The following is a 16,976-nucleotide window of genomic DNA, read 5'->3' on the forward strand; positions in this document are numbered from 1 at the left end:
GGGTTGGGAACCTGTGCAGGGAGACAGAGGAAAGGGAAACAAGGATAGAAGCAAAAGACAGGAAGGAGAAAAGCAAAAGTGGCAGTCAGAGAAATCAAGGGTTTAAATGAAACATGGCCACAGTAAATAATAATCCTAAAAGGTCTAAGAGTGTTAAAAAAACAAGCCTGAAGGCTTTGTGTCTTAATGCAAGGAGCATTCATTATAAGGTGGATGAATTAGCTGCGCAAATAGAGGTAAACGGATATGATATGATTGGGATTACGGAAACATGGCTCCAGGGTAACCAAGACTGGGAACGCAACATCCAGGGGTATTCAATATTCAGGAAAGACAGGCAAAAAGGAAAAGGAGGTGGGGTAGCATTGCTGGTTAAAGAGGAGATTAACACAATTGTAAGGAAGGATATTAGCTCTGATAATGTGGAATCTGTATGGGTAGAGCTGAGAAATACCAAGGGGCAGAAAACGTTAGTGGGAGTTGTATACAGACCCCCAAACAGTAATGCAGAGGTTGGGGATGGCATTAAACGGGAAATTAGAGACGCGTGCAATAAGGGCACAGCAGTTATCATGGGTGACTTTAATCTACATATAGATTGGGCTAACCAAATTAGTAACAATACTGTGGAGGAGGAATTCCTGGAGTGTATATGGGATGGTTTCCTGGGCCAATATGTCGAGGAACCAACTAGAGATCAGGCCATCTTAGGCTGGGTATTATGTAATGAGAAAGGAATAATTAGCAATCTTGTTGTGCGAGGCCCCTTGGAACGGAGCGATCATAATATGATAGAATTCTTCATTAAGATGGAGAGTGAAGTATTTGACTCAGAGACTAGGGTCCTGAATTTAAATAAAGGAAACTACGATGGTATGAGGCGCGAATTGGGTAGGATCGATTGGGGAATGTTACTCAAAGGGTTGACGGTGGATAGGCAATGGCAAACATTTAAAGATCGCATGGATGAACTACAGAAATTGTTCATCCCCATTTAGCATAAAAATAAAACAAAAAAGGTGACTCAACCGTGGCTAACAAGAGAAATTAGGGATAGCATAAGATCCAAGGAGAGGACATATAAATTGGCCAGAAAAAGCAGCAAAGCTGAGGATTGGGAGCAGTTTAGGAGTCAACAAAGGAGGACAAAGGGATTAATTAAGAGGGGGAAAATAGAGTATGAGAGTAAGCTTGTAGGGAACATAAAAACTGACTGTAAAAGCTTCTATAGATATGTCAAGAGAAAAAGATTGGTGAAGTCAAGCGTAGGTCCCTTGCCATCAGAATCAAGGGAATTTATAATGGGGAACAAAGAAATGGCAGACCAATTAAATACATACTTTGGTTCTGTCTTCACAAAGGAGGACACAAATAGCCTTCCAGAGATGTCGGGGAACATAGGGTCTAATGAGAGGGAGGAACTGAATGAAATCAGTATTGGTAGGGAAATGGTGTTAGGGAAATTGACGGGATTGAAGGCCGATAAATCCCCAGGGCCTGATAATCTACATCCTAGGATACTTAAGGCAGTGGCCCTAGAATTGGTAGATGCATTGCTGGTCATTATCCAAAATTCTATAGACTCTAGAACAGTTCCCATGGATTGGAGGGTAGCTAATGTTACCCCACTATTCAAAAAAGGTGGTAGAGAGGTGGTAAGCCTGACATCGGTAGTGGGGAAAATGCTAGAGTCCATTATAAAAGATGTAATAGCAGAGCACTTGGAAAACGGTGACAGGATCGGACAAAGTCAACATGGATTTACAAAAGGTAAATCGTGCTTGACTAATCTACTGGAATTTTTTGAGGATGTAACTGGTAGAATAGATAAGGGAGGACCAGTGGATGTGGTGTATTTGGATTTTCAGAAGGTTTTTGATAAGGTCCCACATAAGAGATTAGCGTGTAAAGTTAAGGCACATGGGATTGGGGGCAAGGTACTGACTTGAATAGAGAACTGGTTGGCAGACAGGAAGCAAAGAGTTGGAATAAATGGGTCTTTTTCTGAGTGGCAGGCAGTGACTAGTGGGGTACCGCAGGGGTCAGTCCTAGGACCCCAGCTACTCACAATATATATTAATGATCTAGACGAGGGAACTAGATGTAACATCTCCAAGTTTGCAGATGACACAAAGCTGGGTGGACATGTGTGCTGTGAGGAGGATGCCGAGAAACTCCAGTATGATTTGGACAGGTTGGGTGATTGGGCAGATGCATGGCAGATGCAGTATAATGTGGATAAATGCGAGGTTATCCATTTTGGTGGCAAAAACAGGAAGGCAGATTATTATCTGAACGGCAATAGATTGGGAGAAGGGGAAGTGCAACGAGACCTGGGTGTCCTTGTGCACCAGTCGCTGAAGGTAAGTATGCAGGTGCAGCAGGCGGTTAAGAAGGCAAATGGTATGTTGGCCTTCGTAGCAAGAGGGTTCGGGTGCAGGAACAAGGATGTCTCGCTGCAGTTGTACAGGGCCTTGGTGAGACCATACCTTGAGTATTATGTGCAGTTTTGGTTGCCCTATTTGAAGAAGGATGTTCTTGCCATGGAGGGAGTGCAGCGAAGATTCACCAGACTAATACCTGGGATGGCAGGAATGATGTATGAGGAGAGATTATGTCGATTGGGCTTATACTCGCTGGAGTTTAGAAGAATGAGAGGGGATCTCATTGAAACTTATAAAATTCTAACATGACTAGACAGACTAGATGCAGGAAGGATATTCCCGATGGTGGGGGTATCCAGAACCAGGGGTCATAGTATAAGGATAAGGGGTAAGCCATTTAGGACAGAGATGAGGAGGAATTTCTTCACCCAGAGAGTGGTGAACCTGTGGAATTCTCTACCACAGAAGGCAGTTGAGGCCAATTCATTAAATATATTCAAGAAGAAGTTAGATATATTTCTTAATGCTAAAGAGATCAAGGGATATGGGGAGAAGGCAGGGACAGGGTACTGAGTTTGGATGGTCAGCCATGATCTCATTGAATGGCGGAGCAGGCTCGAGGGGCCGAATGGCCTACTCCTACTCGTATCTTCTATGTTTCTATGAGTGCAGCTCCAACACTCAAGAAGCTCGACACAATCTAGGACAAAACAACCTGCTTCATCGGCACCCCACCCACCACCTTAAACCTTCACTCCCTGCACCACCGGCGCACCGTGGCTGCAGTGTGTACCATCTACAAGATGCACTGCAGCAACTCGCCAAGGCTTCTTCGACAGCACCTCTCAAACCTGCGGCCTCTACCACTTAGAAGAACAAGGGCAGCAGGCGCATGAGAGCAGCACCACCTCCAAGTTCCCCTCCAAGTTACACACCATCCTGACTTGGTAATATATCGCCATTCCTTCATCGTCGCTGGATCAATATCCTCCTGAACAGCACTGTGGGAGTATCTTCAACTCATGGACTGCAGCCGTTCAAGAAGGTGGCTCCCAGGAACGAATTTAAAAAAAATTAAGGGTGGTGACCGAAGGCTTGGTGGAACAGATGGGTTAAAAAGCTGGAGGGAGTTGTGGAGAGGAGGAAGGGTCTAAGCAAGGAATTCTAGTGAGTAGGGCCAGGACAACCACCAGTGATAGGGCAAAGGGTGTGCAGCTAAAGCACTGAAGGGTGCAGGAGGGGTTTCAAGCTTGAAAGAGGTTACAGAGACAAGGTGTGGCTAAGACCATAAAGAGATTGAAAGATAAGGATGATGATTTTTAATTTAATGGATTGGGGGACAGTTGGCCAGTGTAGGTCAGCAAAGGCGGGACTGGCGGGCAAGTGGGGCTCTGTGCAGGACAATATATGGGCAGCTGAGTTTTAAACAAGTTGGACTTTATGGCGGATGGAGACAGGCAAGGGACGCATTGGTGAAATATGACACACAGAATATAGTCATGAAGCGCAGTTTGCACAGGGGTCTTGCAGCCAGCATCCTAGTATATATTTCTCATTTGTTTTTATAGCCCACCATTAAGAACCAACCTGACCTGCCATACAAATGGAATAAGCTAGCATATGATCACACCCTACTCCACTCACTCCACTCATAGTTAGTACCAGCGCTGAGTGATACACAGAGCACAAGTGAGCAGAAGCATGGTGGTGGAGGTGGAGGAGAAGAAACCTGCTGCCTGGAGGATCAGCTCACTTTGTTCCTTAGCTACTGATCACTGGTATTTCGACCTCATCATAGAATCATAGAAATTTACAGCACAGAAGGAGGCCAATCGGCCCATCTTGTCCGTGCCGGTCAACAAAGAGCTATCCAGCCTAATCCCACTTTCCAGCACTTGGTCCGTATCCTTGCAGGTTACGGCACTTCAAGTGGGGAAAAAGGTCAGGAACTCAGGGAGGGTGGGGGAGAGAAGGTCAGGAACTTGGTGAGGGGGGGAGAGAAGGTCAGGAAATTTTTTGGAGGGGAAGAACACGGACAGAACAGTGGGGATGGGGAAGAATGTGATCCAGGTCTAAAGGGGTGGGGGTTATGAGATGGGAAGACAGATCATGTTCTCCTCCCTCTTTTAGACGTGGATCACTTTCTTCCAACCCCACCCCACCCCCCTCTACACCTGCACCACATTCTCCCTCTCCTCCCCCCGAGACCTGGATAATGCTCTTGACCATGAACGGCAGTGAGCTCATTTCTCAGAAAACCCAGCGCATGTGCGGCAAGTGACGTCATTGGACTGGACGAAATCCGGAAGTCGTAACACTTTCACTATTCACTTCGTACCCAATAAACCTGTTAACACTCCGTGACCCACACACAATGCCCCTTCAGTCATCACAGCTCTCGCCCAGAGTGTTTAGTTTGACGGAGTGATTAGCGGCAGTGTGGGTACTTCCGGTTTTCGGTTGACCCATGATGTCATCCTGCGCAGGAGCCGGGCCACTCGATGATGTCATTCTCAGCACATGCTAAAAATCTACAGTTCTGCTAATGATGTCACTTGGAATGATGTCACCCTGACCTGTTCTCGTTGAATGAAAGGCGCCTCACTAAACTAACTTTGCAGCTCAAATTATGTAAAATAGTCACTGCTGTGGATTTCACTCAGCAAATCAGGCAGCATTTACGGAAAGAGAAACAGAGTTAACGTTTCACGTTCTGACAAAAGGTCATCGACCTGAAACGTTAACTCTGCTTCTCTCTCTACAGATGCTGCCTGACTAGCTGAGTATTTCCAGTATTTTATGTTATATCACTCAACTGATGATTGCGAGGAGGTCGACAGGGCAGGCTGTATGTGGTCGTGTGAGAGTTATCTTGCTTTTCTAGGTGACCCTCCACATTAACAGGTAATTGCCACTGTCATGGCTGCACTGGAGCATTTTCACTGGAGCAGCCTGCCTGTGACAATGACTGGATTAAATTACACATTGCAGAGACTTTGAATTACTCTCCAGCAGGCAGGATCAAATCAAATCAAATCAAATCAAATCAAATCAAATTCCCTCTGCAACTGGACCCTGGACTTCCTAACAAACAGACCCCAGTCTGTCAAATTAGGTAACCACACCTCCCCCCCCGCTGACCCTGAACATGGGGGCCCCACAAGGATGTGTGCTGAGCCCCCTCCTCTACTCCCTCTTCACCCACGACTGTGTGGCTGTTAATGGTTCCAACACCATCATCAAGTTTGCGGGTGACACCACGGTAGTAGGCCAGATCACCAACAACGATGAGTCAGCCTACAGGGAGGAGGTCCAGCATCTCGTGAAGTGGTGCGCCGATAACAACCTGGCCCTTAACATCAAGAAAACCAAAGAAATCATTGTGGACTTCAGGAAGTCCAAAGGCGGAAGTCACATCCCCATCCACATCAATGGGGCTGTGGTGGAAAGGGTGGACAGCTTTAAGTTCCTCGGAGTCCACATCACGGAAGACCTCTCCTGGTCCCTCAATACCTCCTCTCTGGTGAAGAAGGCCCAGCAGCGCCTATATTTCCTAAGGAGGCTGAAGGGATGTAACCTGTCACCCCTGATCCTCTCTAACTTTTACCGCTGCACTATAGAGAGCATCCTGACAAACTGTATCACAGTATGGTATGGCAGCTGTAGCTACTATGACCGGAAAGCCCTGCAGCGGGTAGTCAAAACTGCCCAACGCATTACCGGCACCCGGCTACCGACCATAGAGCACATATACCAGAAACGCTGTCTACGGAGGTCACGGTCCATCATCAAAGACCCTACCCACCCCAGCCACAGTCTGTTCGCCCTCCTGCCATCTGGGAGACGCTACAGATGCATTCGCACCCGTACGACCAGATTTAGGAACAGCTTCTTTCCCAGGGCTGTCATCCTACTGAACTCCACAAATAAACTCTAAAGCCTGCACATCTGCCAATGCACTTTATTATGGTTATGTTTATGTTAATATACTACAAGCCAAATGTATGTTGAATGTTTAAATGTCTTAATCCAAATGTACACTCTCGAGAGCCGCAAGCCTGCATTTCGTTGTACTGCACTTGTGCACTAACAATGACAATAAAAGTTGATTTGATTTATTTACTCTTTATCAAAATATTAGCTGAATTATCAATTGAAAACAATATATTTGCAAGGAAATGTTATTCAACAATTGTACTGTACAATGTTAGACCAGAATTTTACCTGGCATGGGGCAGCCCAAAACCTCCACTCTCATACAGATGTTACCATCCATATACCAACTCCGAGGGTTTATTCTTACGTAGCGCGCAACCACTGGAGTGGGGAACTCGTTGAGTACAGGAATCTCTTTCTCTTGGTTTGCCTCAAATATCTGAAAAATAAAGATCCAATGAATAACTATATATATAGTACAATGGAACAAGTTTTAGTATTTTCAAAATCTATAAAAGACCAGTGTTTCAAACCACAAGATAAATACAGATGAGTGGAGGTAATTCGCTCCATGTAATGGTCTTTTTATTAATACTAGAACAGTATGCAGCCAAAAGCAATTGTATCGAGGGCATATGTTTCATGAATTTGATCCAGGTGGCTACTGGGAGCACTTAGAAAAATCCTACTAGACTGCTGATGGGTTAGTCAAAGGTTTCTCACAGTCCTAAGCATGCTCCAACATCCCAAGCTCAGCAAATGATGGATAGTTTTGTATTTCTTCAGCAGATGCTTAATGGTAAACTGTTGCTAAAGAGATCTTCCTTTCCTGCAGCAGAATGTTTGTCCAAAGCTACAAATTTTGACTGTAGGAAGCCACCAGTTCATGGGTAATTACATAAGCACCGGTGGCATGATCCCAGAAAAAGAGATAATAACTATGGCAGTGTTATTGTCTCCTCCAGTAAGAATGGCTTACATGGTATAGAGCTATGATTCAAATTTTTAGCTAAAATGTTTGTGATGAAATATTCCATTCATCACTCATCAGTATTTCTCTGCCTGTGACTGTGGTTGGTTTCAGTTTCATTTCCATTGTATTGTACTGTGTGTAGGGCTCCGCCCATACCTGGCTCCTATGTAAGCTGGCCCAGCCTGCAGCACATCCAGTACGGCAGACCTCTGGATGGAAGATACATTCTCCTCTGTGTGTTACCTTCTAAGTCAATAAAAGCCTTGTTTTGTTTCGCTAACATCGAGTCTCGGATTTATTGAGGCACATCAATGTTGACACTAGAATGAGCAATTAATGTCGGTTATGATAATTGTTCAATAAGGATGTGAAAAATGGTATGCCTTAGACCAAACTGATCAGTTTGACTCGAGCAGTTAGTTTGAACTAATGGACATTTGGTACAAGTGTTCAGTTTAACCTTTTTCTTTCAGGAGTGGAGGAGAGGGGAAAAATCAGACATTGACTATTTTATAAAGTATTTATAGGGCTGATTGTACCAACAAGAGTTAATGCTACCACAGGCACGCAATGTGCTTTTATATTACAGTAGTGCTGTCAACTGCATCACCTGCACATTATCTATATTTTCATATAACTGCTCACGAAGGGTCAAGAATAGTACATATAGTATTGCTAAATAGATTTTTTTTTTAATAAAAAAGACATTTTATCTAAAAGTTGTAGTTGTAAGTATTCCTTGCCAGCCCTCCTCCCAAGACGGAAAGCGAAGTAATACATTGCAAGCCACGTCAGCACGGAATTCACAAGCAGATTTTATTTTTACCACTCTGAAGATGGTAAGAAGTGGACATCAGTAGTTTCTGTGTTAATTTAGGATAAGCACCCGACAAGCACACTGTTTTATAATAAAATAAAATGTCTCTGAAGGAAACGTCGCTTCACTTTCAATAAAATCTGAAAGCATCTATTGAAGAATGCTGGCAAAACTCTGAGGGGAGAAATTCAGTAGCGCTGCTCCCGTTTTTCAGGCACCTAAGCATCCAATATGGTGGCAGGGCTGCACGCTCATCTTGTGTTGTCCACCATTTGGTCAAGGCAGAAAAAGAGACATCCAGCTCCCGTGCCTGAAACAGGCCCTCCGTATATGTAATTAGGGGGCATAATGCCTGTTAGAGGCTCAATGAAAAATTGGGCTGCATTGAATGCAGCCAGTGCCGGGCATGAATGTGGAGCTGGAAGGTACAGGAGTGCTCCTCCCTGTTCCACTGCAGTGCTGAAGACCATTGCCAGCATCCGCTCGGCCTCCTCCCACGTGAAAAACTGTTCTGAATGCAAGCTGGTGCAAATTCAGTTCCTTGTTTCACATTTATGCATTGAATGTGTTAACCATCTCTAGGATCTATTATTTTAGATAGGGACTATTATATGCAGTTTTCCTTTCTTTATCCATACAAAATCATTACAAATATCAGGGAGCTCACCATATCATCTGATCCATTTTTGACAGTGACCCAGCTGTGGCTGTCATTGCTCAACAGAACGCAGTATGACGTCACCCAGTCACCCCTACAAGGAGAAAAGACCTGGTGAATAAGGTTTGGGCTCGGGCTTCCTGATGTTTCCACCTTTGCCTTTCTTTCCTTGAAAAAATAATTCATTTAATTCAGAGGGAAAACAGCTCTTCATCATAAGTATATATATATATGTGGCAACAATGTCCCAACAAAAATGAAGATATTCAGACTATGTTAACCTGCAGCACTGTATGCAGAGCTGGGACAGTGCCTGTGCTCCCAGAATAAACTCTGCATAAAAAGACACATTTGCTGCATTTGCTAAAAATTTACACAGAAATTGTGCATCTTGAAATTTGGAAAACAGCATATGAACATTTAACACATTTGTACGAAATCCTTTTGTTATTTTATCAGAGGTATTATTTAATCAATAACTGTTAAACATTTATACACTGGTATCACACAGTATAATTTCAAGAGCATGATGAGTAGGCATTGCTGACACTGGTATTATACAACACAAGCAAATGTGTATTGAATATAATTAAAATGTATTCTCCTAGACATGACAGAACTCCTAATATATCATTATAATTTGTTATGATTTAAACCTCAGGCAATTGAAAACAGCTGACTGCCCTCTTGTCTTAATGGTATAGTGCTGTTACATTCTTAAAGGAATAGTCAAGAATGGAGGATGAAACAGGATCCACTTGTAATGTTGCTGAGTTTGATAAGTCTTCCATATCTCGAGTTTCCTCTATGGTGCTACAAAAGACTATCCAATATACACTACAAATTGCAACTATATTGGATCTGTCATTAAACCCACTTTAACTGAAATACATCCCACTCAAAATAGATGTTCAATCATGTGCTTTGCAACAACATCTGATGCCACATATTGGTAGAGACGCAATTGCAAAGAATTGCCACATCGTCCAAGAATCATTTTGAGTCCAACATTTCCAGTAAGGCTGAGTTAAAGGTGGTACATACTGCAGTCAAGATTGGCGTGCAGAGCACCTGGGAGTGATTTTTAGCAGCAAAGAGAAAGCTGTATGTAGACAGATCAGCAGTACTAGTGCTACATTCCTGCAAGCTGTCAAGACTTTCCAAAAACACCCTTAATGAGACAATAACGTGAAAGTCTAATCATGGGGATGTAAGGTTATACATTACTAAAGGAATAAAGAAACGAAACCAGAAAACCTTTGTGCGTATTATATGATCTGAACACAGCTAATTTGTTATAACAACAGAAAACACTGGAAAAACTCAGCAGGCCAGGCAGCATCCGTGGAGAGAGAAACAGAGTTAACGGGCTAGATTTTGATGGAGCCATCAGGCGGGGTTTCAGGCGTGTGGGGGGGGGGGGAAATCCCAAATTTGGGGGTCCCGCTACCATCCCGCCCAAAACCCCGCCCCACGCAAGTTTTAGGGGCGGCGGGTACCCGCCCCGCACTGGGACCCGCCGAAACCAGGCGGGAAGGGATTAGTGCCAATTAACTGCCTGGCAGTTTTTAGCCTAATCCCTATTTTGAGGGGTTTCGTGTGGGTTTCCCGACGGCTCCAAACCACGCCAGGTTAGAGCAGGCGGGCTGTCGGGTTGAAGGAGTTGGAGGGGTCGCGATGTCGGTGTTCAGGTGAGTGATGGGTGCATGAGTGTAAAGGTAAGTGTGTTTGGTGTGTCTAAAGTGTGTAAAGAACTTTTACTTACCTGTACTTACCTTCACAGCCTTTCTTCCTGTAGGCGTCGGGAGTCCATCACTCAGCCAGCACTTAAAGCTGAATGGCTGCGATCTGTGAAAAGTGACAGCCTTCAGCTTTGAGTGCTGCTGTGAGTTCTAACTGAGTCTGTGGAGAAGGACTCATGTCAGAACTCAGACTGTCAGTGTTTCACAGCTTCAAACAGCTGTGAAACGCTGATATTTTATCTGTCAAGAACTCTTGGACAGATGAAATTGCAGTCTGTGACGTCACCTGTTGCCGGGTGGCCCTTAATTGGCCTGCTGAGCCCGCTGGGCGGGCTCAAGAAGGTCAATCAAGGGAAAATCGCGCGGATTGGCCGGACGTCGATGTAGGCGGGTCAAAAACCCGAAAGGGGAAGTCCCACCTTCTTCCCGACAGGTTCGGGAAAATCTACCCCAACGTTTCAGGTCTGGGACCCTTCATCAGAAAATTTGTTTGTGGTTCCAAAAGCTCCAATCGCGATCACACCTCTAATTAAGGATTGCTGTCAGCTTGTAGATTGATAACACTGAGAAGGTTCAATCAGTTGCTGTACTTTTCATTTAGTTGTATCCTTGTACTTTCAACCGTTCCTTTAATTTATGGACCATAATCTTCTGGTAGAATTAATATTTGTAATTTTATGTAAAACAAGACTTTCCCATAAGAGCCACAATGAAAGATGTCCACTGTTGGTGCCTTTACTATTTTCACATCATGACTCTGATCATATACCTTACACATAAACCCTCCCATATACATATTTATCTGTCAGTACCCCTTTGATGTTTTGACAATGCCAGCAGCTCGCCCCAGTTGTTCAGATGAGACTCAAGGTACAATTTCTATCGACGCTCAGGTCTCTTGGGTCGGCCATGTGCTCCCTGCTCCTGCAATGCGGGCCCTGACTCATTTCTACCCTTATGTGTCAGGGGTTAAAGGGGAAGAATGCCTCTGTGGCTTGTTGAGGAGGTGAAGAGTGCTCTGTGAACAGGAAGGTTTTTGATGAAAATAGTGCCTCTGCCAAATGTGGAAGGGAACTGGTGCCTCTTTTAAGCAGGGAGGAGATGGGAAGTACTGTTAAATAGGGGAGCGAGTGAGTCAAGAGAAGGGATGGTCTGGTTGAATATAAATAGACACAAATGTCAATTTTTTTAATGATTGAAAATATATAAATTGTGAAGTAGTGAAATAACCAGAGTGCACAGCTTTTAATGTAACAGTTCAAAGGTTTATGGGTAGGATGGTCCTGGGCCCCAAAAATGCACTTCCCATTGAGCAAGGGGGCTGGCAGAATTTGGAAAAAGTGTACTACATCTCTACATTTTCTGTCTATACCTCTGTTGTGAGCTGCCTTAACCTCCTACCTGCCTCTGCCTCCTACAATGTCTGATTGCAATACTGTCTGCCGAATAAGCTCCAACTGTTAGGTAAAATTATGAAATCTAAATGTATTAATGAAATTGATTTATCATTTGGGGGAAGTATGGGGTCTTTTTGTCTGAATGAATGTGATAAACGCATAGCACCTGGAAGGATCCCTAATGAAAGGACTCGACATATGTTCAGCAGGCATTTATTGATATCTGGCTCAATTTGTCTATAAAATTTGACTGAATACCATTTATCACCTCGTTGATTGCTTCGCTTCATTTTTCAGCTGTATTAGAGCATTGAATTTATCCTATCAGGATCGGAAGCCATTTTGTTCATATGCTGGGAAATTGGTAGCAGCATTGCCTTAGGTTCTGATTTATATAATATCCCCAAACCATCCAACCAGCTGTTTTAGCCATAATACCCTTTGTTACTATTTGTTCAAGCAGATCAAATCAAAATAGAATTTCTCTTGTTTCCTTGGAGTCGATTTTGAATACTGGGTGACTGACCGGATGAGCACGGCAGGCCAAATGGGGCGGGGTGCCAAATAGGCATCCAGATGCACCTTGCCGGATTGAGGACCCCCAATATCAGGCCACCCCAGCCTGCAGAAAGGTAAGTGTGGGGGGTGGTCGCGATCGCAGAGCGGATGGGGGGTGTCGGAGTGGGGCAGCAGCGGCCCAGATTATTTTTGTGAGGCCCTCCCATTCCTCCTTTCCCTACGAAAATAACATCAAATGTACGTTAGCTGGGCCTCTTCTCCTCCATCACCTGTGGAGCTGATCAGAGAGCGCATGGCACATACTCTGACCATTTCCAACCTAAAATGGCAATCGGAGTAATTTTCATTTTGAAATAGGCCCATTGCCTGAAACAGTGAGGGGCTTTGGGTGCCCAGTGGTAGGTCCCTTTCAAAATAGCACCGGCCACATCACTGGGTTAATGGGGCGGTAAGGCTACCAACCCCATTTTGAGGTAATTACTGTCCTGTTAACACAAGGCAATACTGTCCTGTTAACATTGACGGAAGTGGCCTTTATTCATCAAAGCAAAACTGCCCTTTTCAAGTAAGCACTTAAGGAAATCATTCTGTGGTTGGCTGGAATTTTCCCTTCTGAGTTGGATCAGGTGCATGTGGGTCGCGTAGCGGGTTGGAAACGCAATGGCCCATATTTTCCGATCGGAGGCTTCCTGCGTGCGGAGGCCTCCGATCTGGAAAAAATCTACGAACTTACCTGAGGGCTCCCGAGGTCCGGCCATTTCCGCTCCTGGGCCTCTCCAACTCGAAATGCGCAGGGCCCAGGTATCCCAGAGGCGCATGCTGTTCGCAAGCGTCCCTGGGATCACGTGGGCCATGGGGAGCCAATAGGAGAAGGGAATCGCCCTTCATACACTTGACAGATAGACCTGTCAAATATATGAATGGAGATCACCCTAAAAACAGAGAAACATGAAATAATTTTTTTTTAAACCATCAAGTTTTTAAATGAGTTAAAATTACAATAAATTAAATATTTTAAACAAAAATTTAATTTTTTGAAAAAAATAATTAAAGTTTTTTACGGGGCTAAAAATAAACTTACCTTTTTGAAAGTATTTTTAAATCATAAATGAGTGATAACATTTTAAAAAACTTTTTTCCACTCTTATGCTGCTTTTACCAGGCGTATGATTTCTAATGGTTTTCTGCGGGCGGAGGTTCTGCAGAAAGCGGAACTGTCCACCCGCAGAGGCCCTTCTCCAGGGCAGGCGTCCGATCTGTCAAGAGCATTCTTGACAGATCGGAAATACCGGTTTTCAGCGCATGCGCTTCACATGCCTGAAACCGGCATTTCCGATGTCCCTACAGGTGTGTACACAGTTCGTACATATCCGTAGGCATGGGAATATACGGCCCATTGTCTTAATCAGCCCGCTCTTCAGAGCAACTTTAGCGTAACGGCCCCAATTAAACCAGCCATGCGCATTTCCCGGCCCTATTATAGGGTGTGGGTTTGATGACGTCATCGATAACTCATCTCCAGCGCCCATATTTAAAGCAGCCTTGTACACAACTCATTTGAAGGTTGATAATGGAGTGTGGAAGGAGCATTGGAAAGGTTGGCGTTATTGTGCAAAGTGAAAAATATGAACACCCAAAGGCAGAGGGCTGCACCCCGCTTTACAGATATCTCGCTGCACATTCTGGTCGAGGCAGTACGAGCACGCAGGGAAATGCTCTTCCCAGCAGATGGGTACAAGAGATCTCCCCAAGAGACCAGCAGAGGAGGTCAGCAGCAGGGAGGTCGTGAGGAGGACCTGGATCCAGTGCAGGAAGAGATTCAATGATCTGATGAGTTCAGGAAAGGTGAGTGCAAAGCTACACTCACCTTCATCCTGCTGTGCCTGTCACCCCAACCCCATCACTCTGCCTTCCCAAGCCTACTCCTGCACATCATTCCTCACACCAACATACCTTCCAGGTCCACCCATCCCTCTCTCTATGTACATACTCACATCCCCATCTGACTAACCACCATGGACACTCACCCTCATCCTAATGCAATCATAGCAAATAACACCACAGAAGGAGGCCATTTGGCAATGTCACCCCACTCCCTTATAGTCATCCTCTACAGATATAACCCATCCATTCCTTACACACATTCCATCACTCTCACTGAAACTTCTCTTCTTTCCCTCCTTGCTGGAGAAAAGAACGCACAACAGCAGAGGAGGCGGCTTTGGAGATTTCAGGAGCTCGAGAGACGCTGGCGGTGGGAGATGGAGAGAGGGGGACTTCCCAACAACCTGGTGATAGAATCACATCTCATACAGCCACATGGCATACCACAGTCACCCATATCTCAGCAGCCAGTGAAATGTCATCATGTGCATAATGGTAACGTTATCCATTCTTATTATAACACTTCTAATTCAGCTCTTTACTCTCCCATAGGTCCATCAACTGCCTCCCTCCCTCCCACCACTGTCCAGCCGGAGGAGGAAGATGACTCCTCAGAGGAACCTCCAGCCTCTGAAGGTACAACGTTAGCAGACCCATGTGCACCCAGCACCAGTGCAGATACTCACACCTTGTTGGGTGCTTTACGCCATAGATAGACTTGTCACCTGGTGTCTCACAATTCACAAGTGAGCAAGAGGAGATGGTGGAGACAGGGACAACAGTGGAGACTCCTCGCCGGAGGGTGCAGGACACTCCAAGCTCTGCTCAGTTGCATGCAGATGCTGAGCCTCGGGGGCCATGAAGAAAGAGGGTGATCCTGGAGGGGCAACGACAACTGGATTAGGCTCTGGCATCTTTTGCAGCCGCAATGTCAGAGAATATAGGAGTCTATCTCCAACATGAGTACCACCATGTCGCAGGCGATAGTGACGATGTGCTGTTCCATGGAAAGGATGGCCACCTGCATGGAGCAGCAAATGCGTCACTCACATGAGCACATGCTAACTGTGGACAACAGATGGCAGAGCCTCATAGACCTCATCTCTAGGAGGAATGTAAACATAGACTTGGGCGTTCATGGCTCCACTGCTGTGCAGTGAGGTGCTCTCCAGCTCCTTGCTAGCAGGGAAGTGCGGGTGGCCCATGAGAGGAATGATGGTGAGAGGGGTCATGGTAGTGGGGGCTCTTCTCAAAATGCTCCCACTTCTCCCCCATTGCCTCCCCCTCAGTCAGAGCCCCACATGCTTCCTCGGATCCCGATGGCCAAATCTGCCCCTGCACAGACACAGGAGGAGCAGACTTTTGGCGGGGCCCATCACAGGCGCCAAAACCCAGAGGACGTCTGCCAAAAGTGTCTGGCAAGTCGCAGCAAGGAAGTGAGCAGCCTGCAACTACCTCTGCTGAAGCCACAGGGATTGCACCTCATAGAAGCACTCGGAAATGAAAATGACACAAAAGTAGATGCACATGGGTATGAAAATGGGTGTATTAAAAAATGTTAGTGATAAGTTTCAATTATTTTGATGACACACATAAATGGTTTTCTTTTCACCACTTTCGGGACTTGTCCATTCTTGCCTCAAACCTTGGAAGTGGCTTTGTCACTAAGAGTAAATGGCGACACATTATTTAACCTGGAACATTGGCGCTTTGGGTGAGAGGAATGGATTGGTCATTGTAGGGATGCTTTATGGTGTTGTTGTGGGGGAAGAACTTAGTACCATGTCTTCTTCTTCTTAGGCAGTTCCTCGGTACTGAGGATGACTTGCTTCCACATTAAAAATGAGTTCTCAGGTGACTGATGAGTCCAATGCGGGACCTACAGTCTCTGACACAGGTGAGGCAGACGATGGTTGAAGGGGTGGGTGGGTGGGGTGCTTGGGTTGCCATGCGCTCCTTGCGCTGCCTGCGCTTGGCTTCCACTTGCTCCCGGCGAAGAGACTCGAGGTGTTCGGCGCCTTCCCGGATGCTTCTCCTCCACTTTGTGCGGTCTTGGGCCAGGGATTCCCAGGTGTCGGTGGGGATGTTACACTTTTTCAAGGAGGCTTTGAGGGTGGCCTTGAAGCATTTCCTCTGCCCACCTGGGGCTCTCTTGCCGTGCCGGAGCTCCGAGTAGAGCGCTTGTTTTGGGAGTCTCGTATCGGGCATGCGGTTAATGTGACCCGTCCATTGGAGCTGATCGAGCGTAGTCAAAGCTTTGATGCTGGGGATGTTGGCCTGAGCAAGAACACTGAAGTTGGTGCGCCTATCCTGCCAATGGATTTGCAGGATCTTGTGGAGGCAACGTTGGTGGTACCTCTCCAGTGCTTTGAGGTGCCTGCTGTACATGGTCCATGTCTCTGAGGCATACAGCAGGGCAGGTATCACTGCTGCTCTGTAGAACATGAGCTTAGTGCCGGGTTTGAGGTCCTGGTCTTCAAACACTCTCTTCCTCAGGCGACCGAAGGCTGCACTTAGTACCATGTGCTAGGCATGTGGCTGCATTGGAGCAAGTTAAGAAAATCTGGCCATGATGAGGCCACTCCAGGCCTCCCGGGCAGCAATGTGCGCCACTGCTGGTGCCATCTGCACCTCAGGTTCCTCCTCCTACTCCTCTTACTCCTCCT

General features: G+C 45.7%; 1 protein-coding gene across 1 annotated transcript in view; it reads right to left on the bottom strand.

The window, feature by feature from the left end:
- Positions 1-16,976, bottom strand: part of LOC147113478 (inactive carboxypeptidase-like protein X2) — a 294,748-nt gene that overhangs the window by 123,928 nt on the left and 153,844 nt on the right. Inside the window, exons 5-6 of the mRNA XM_085994619.1 lie at positions 8,778-8,862; positions 6,609-6,759 (exon numbers count right to left, since the gene is read on the bottom strand). Coding sequence (XP_085850745.1) covers positions 6,609-6,759; positions 8,778-8,862 — 236 coding nt within the window. The remainder of the gene's footprint in view (positions 1-6,608; positions 6,760-8,777; positions 8,863-16,976) is intronic.

Source organism: Somniosus microcephalus, chromosome 8, assembly GCF_052327205.1.
Source record: "Somniosus microcephalus isolate GS21.2 chromosome 8, FLI_Smic_1.0, whole genome shotgun sequence".
NCBI lineage: Eukaryota > Metazoa > Chordata > Chondrichthyes > Squaliformes > Somniosidae > Somniosus > Somniosus microcephalus.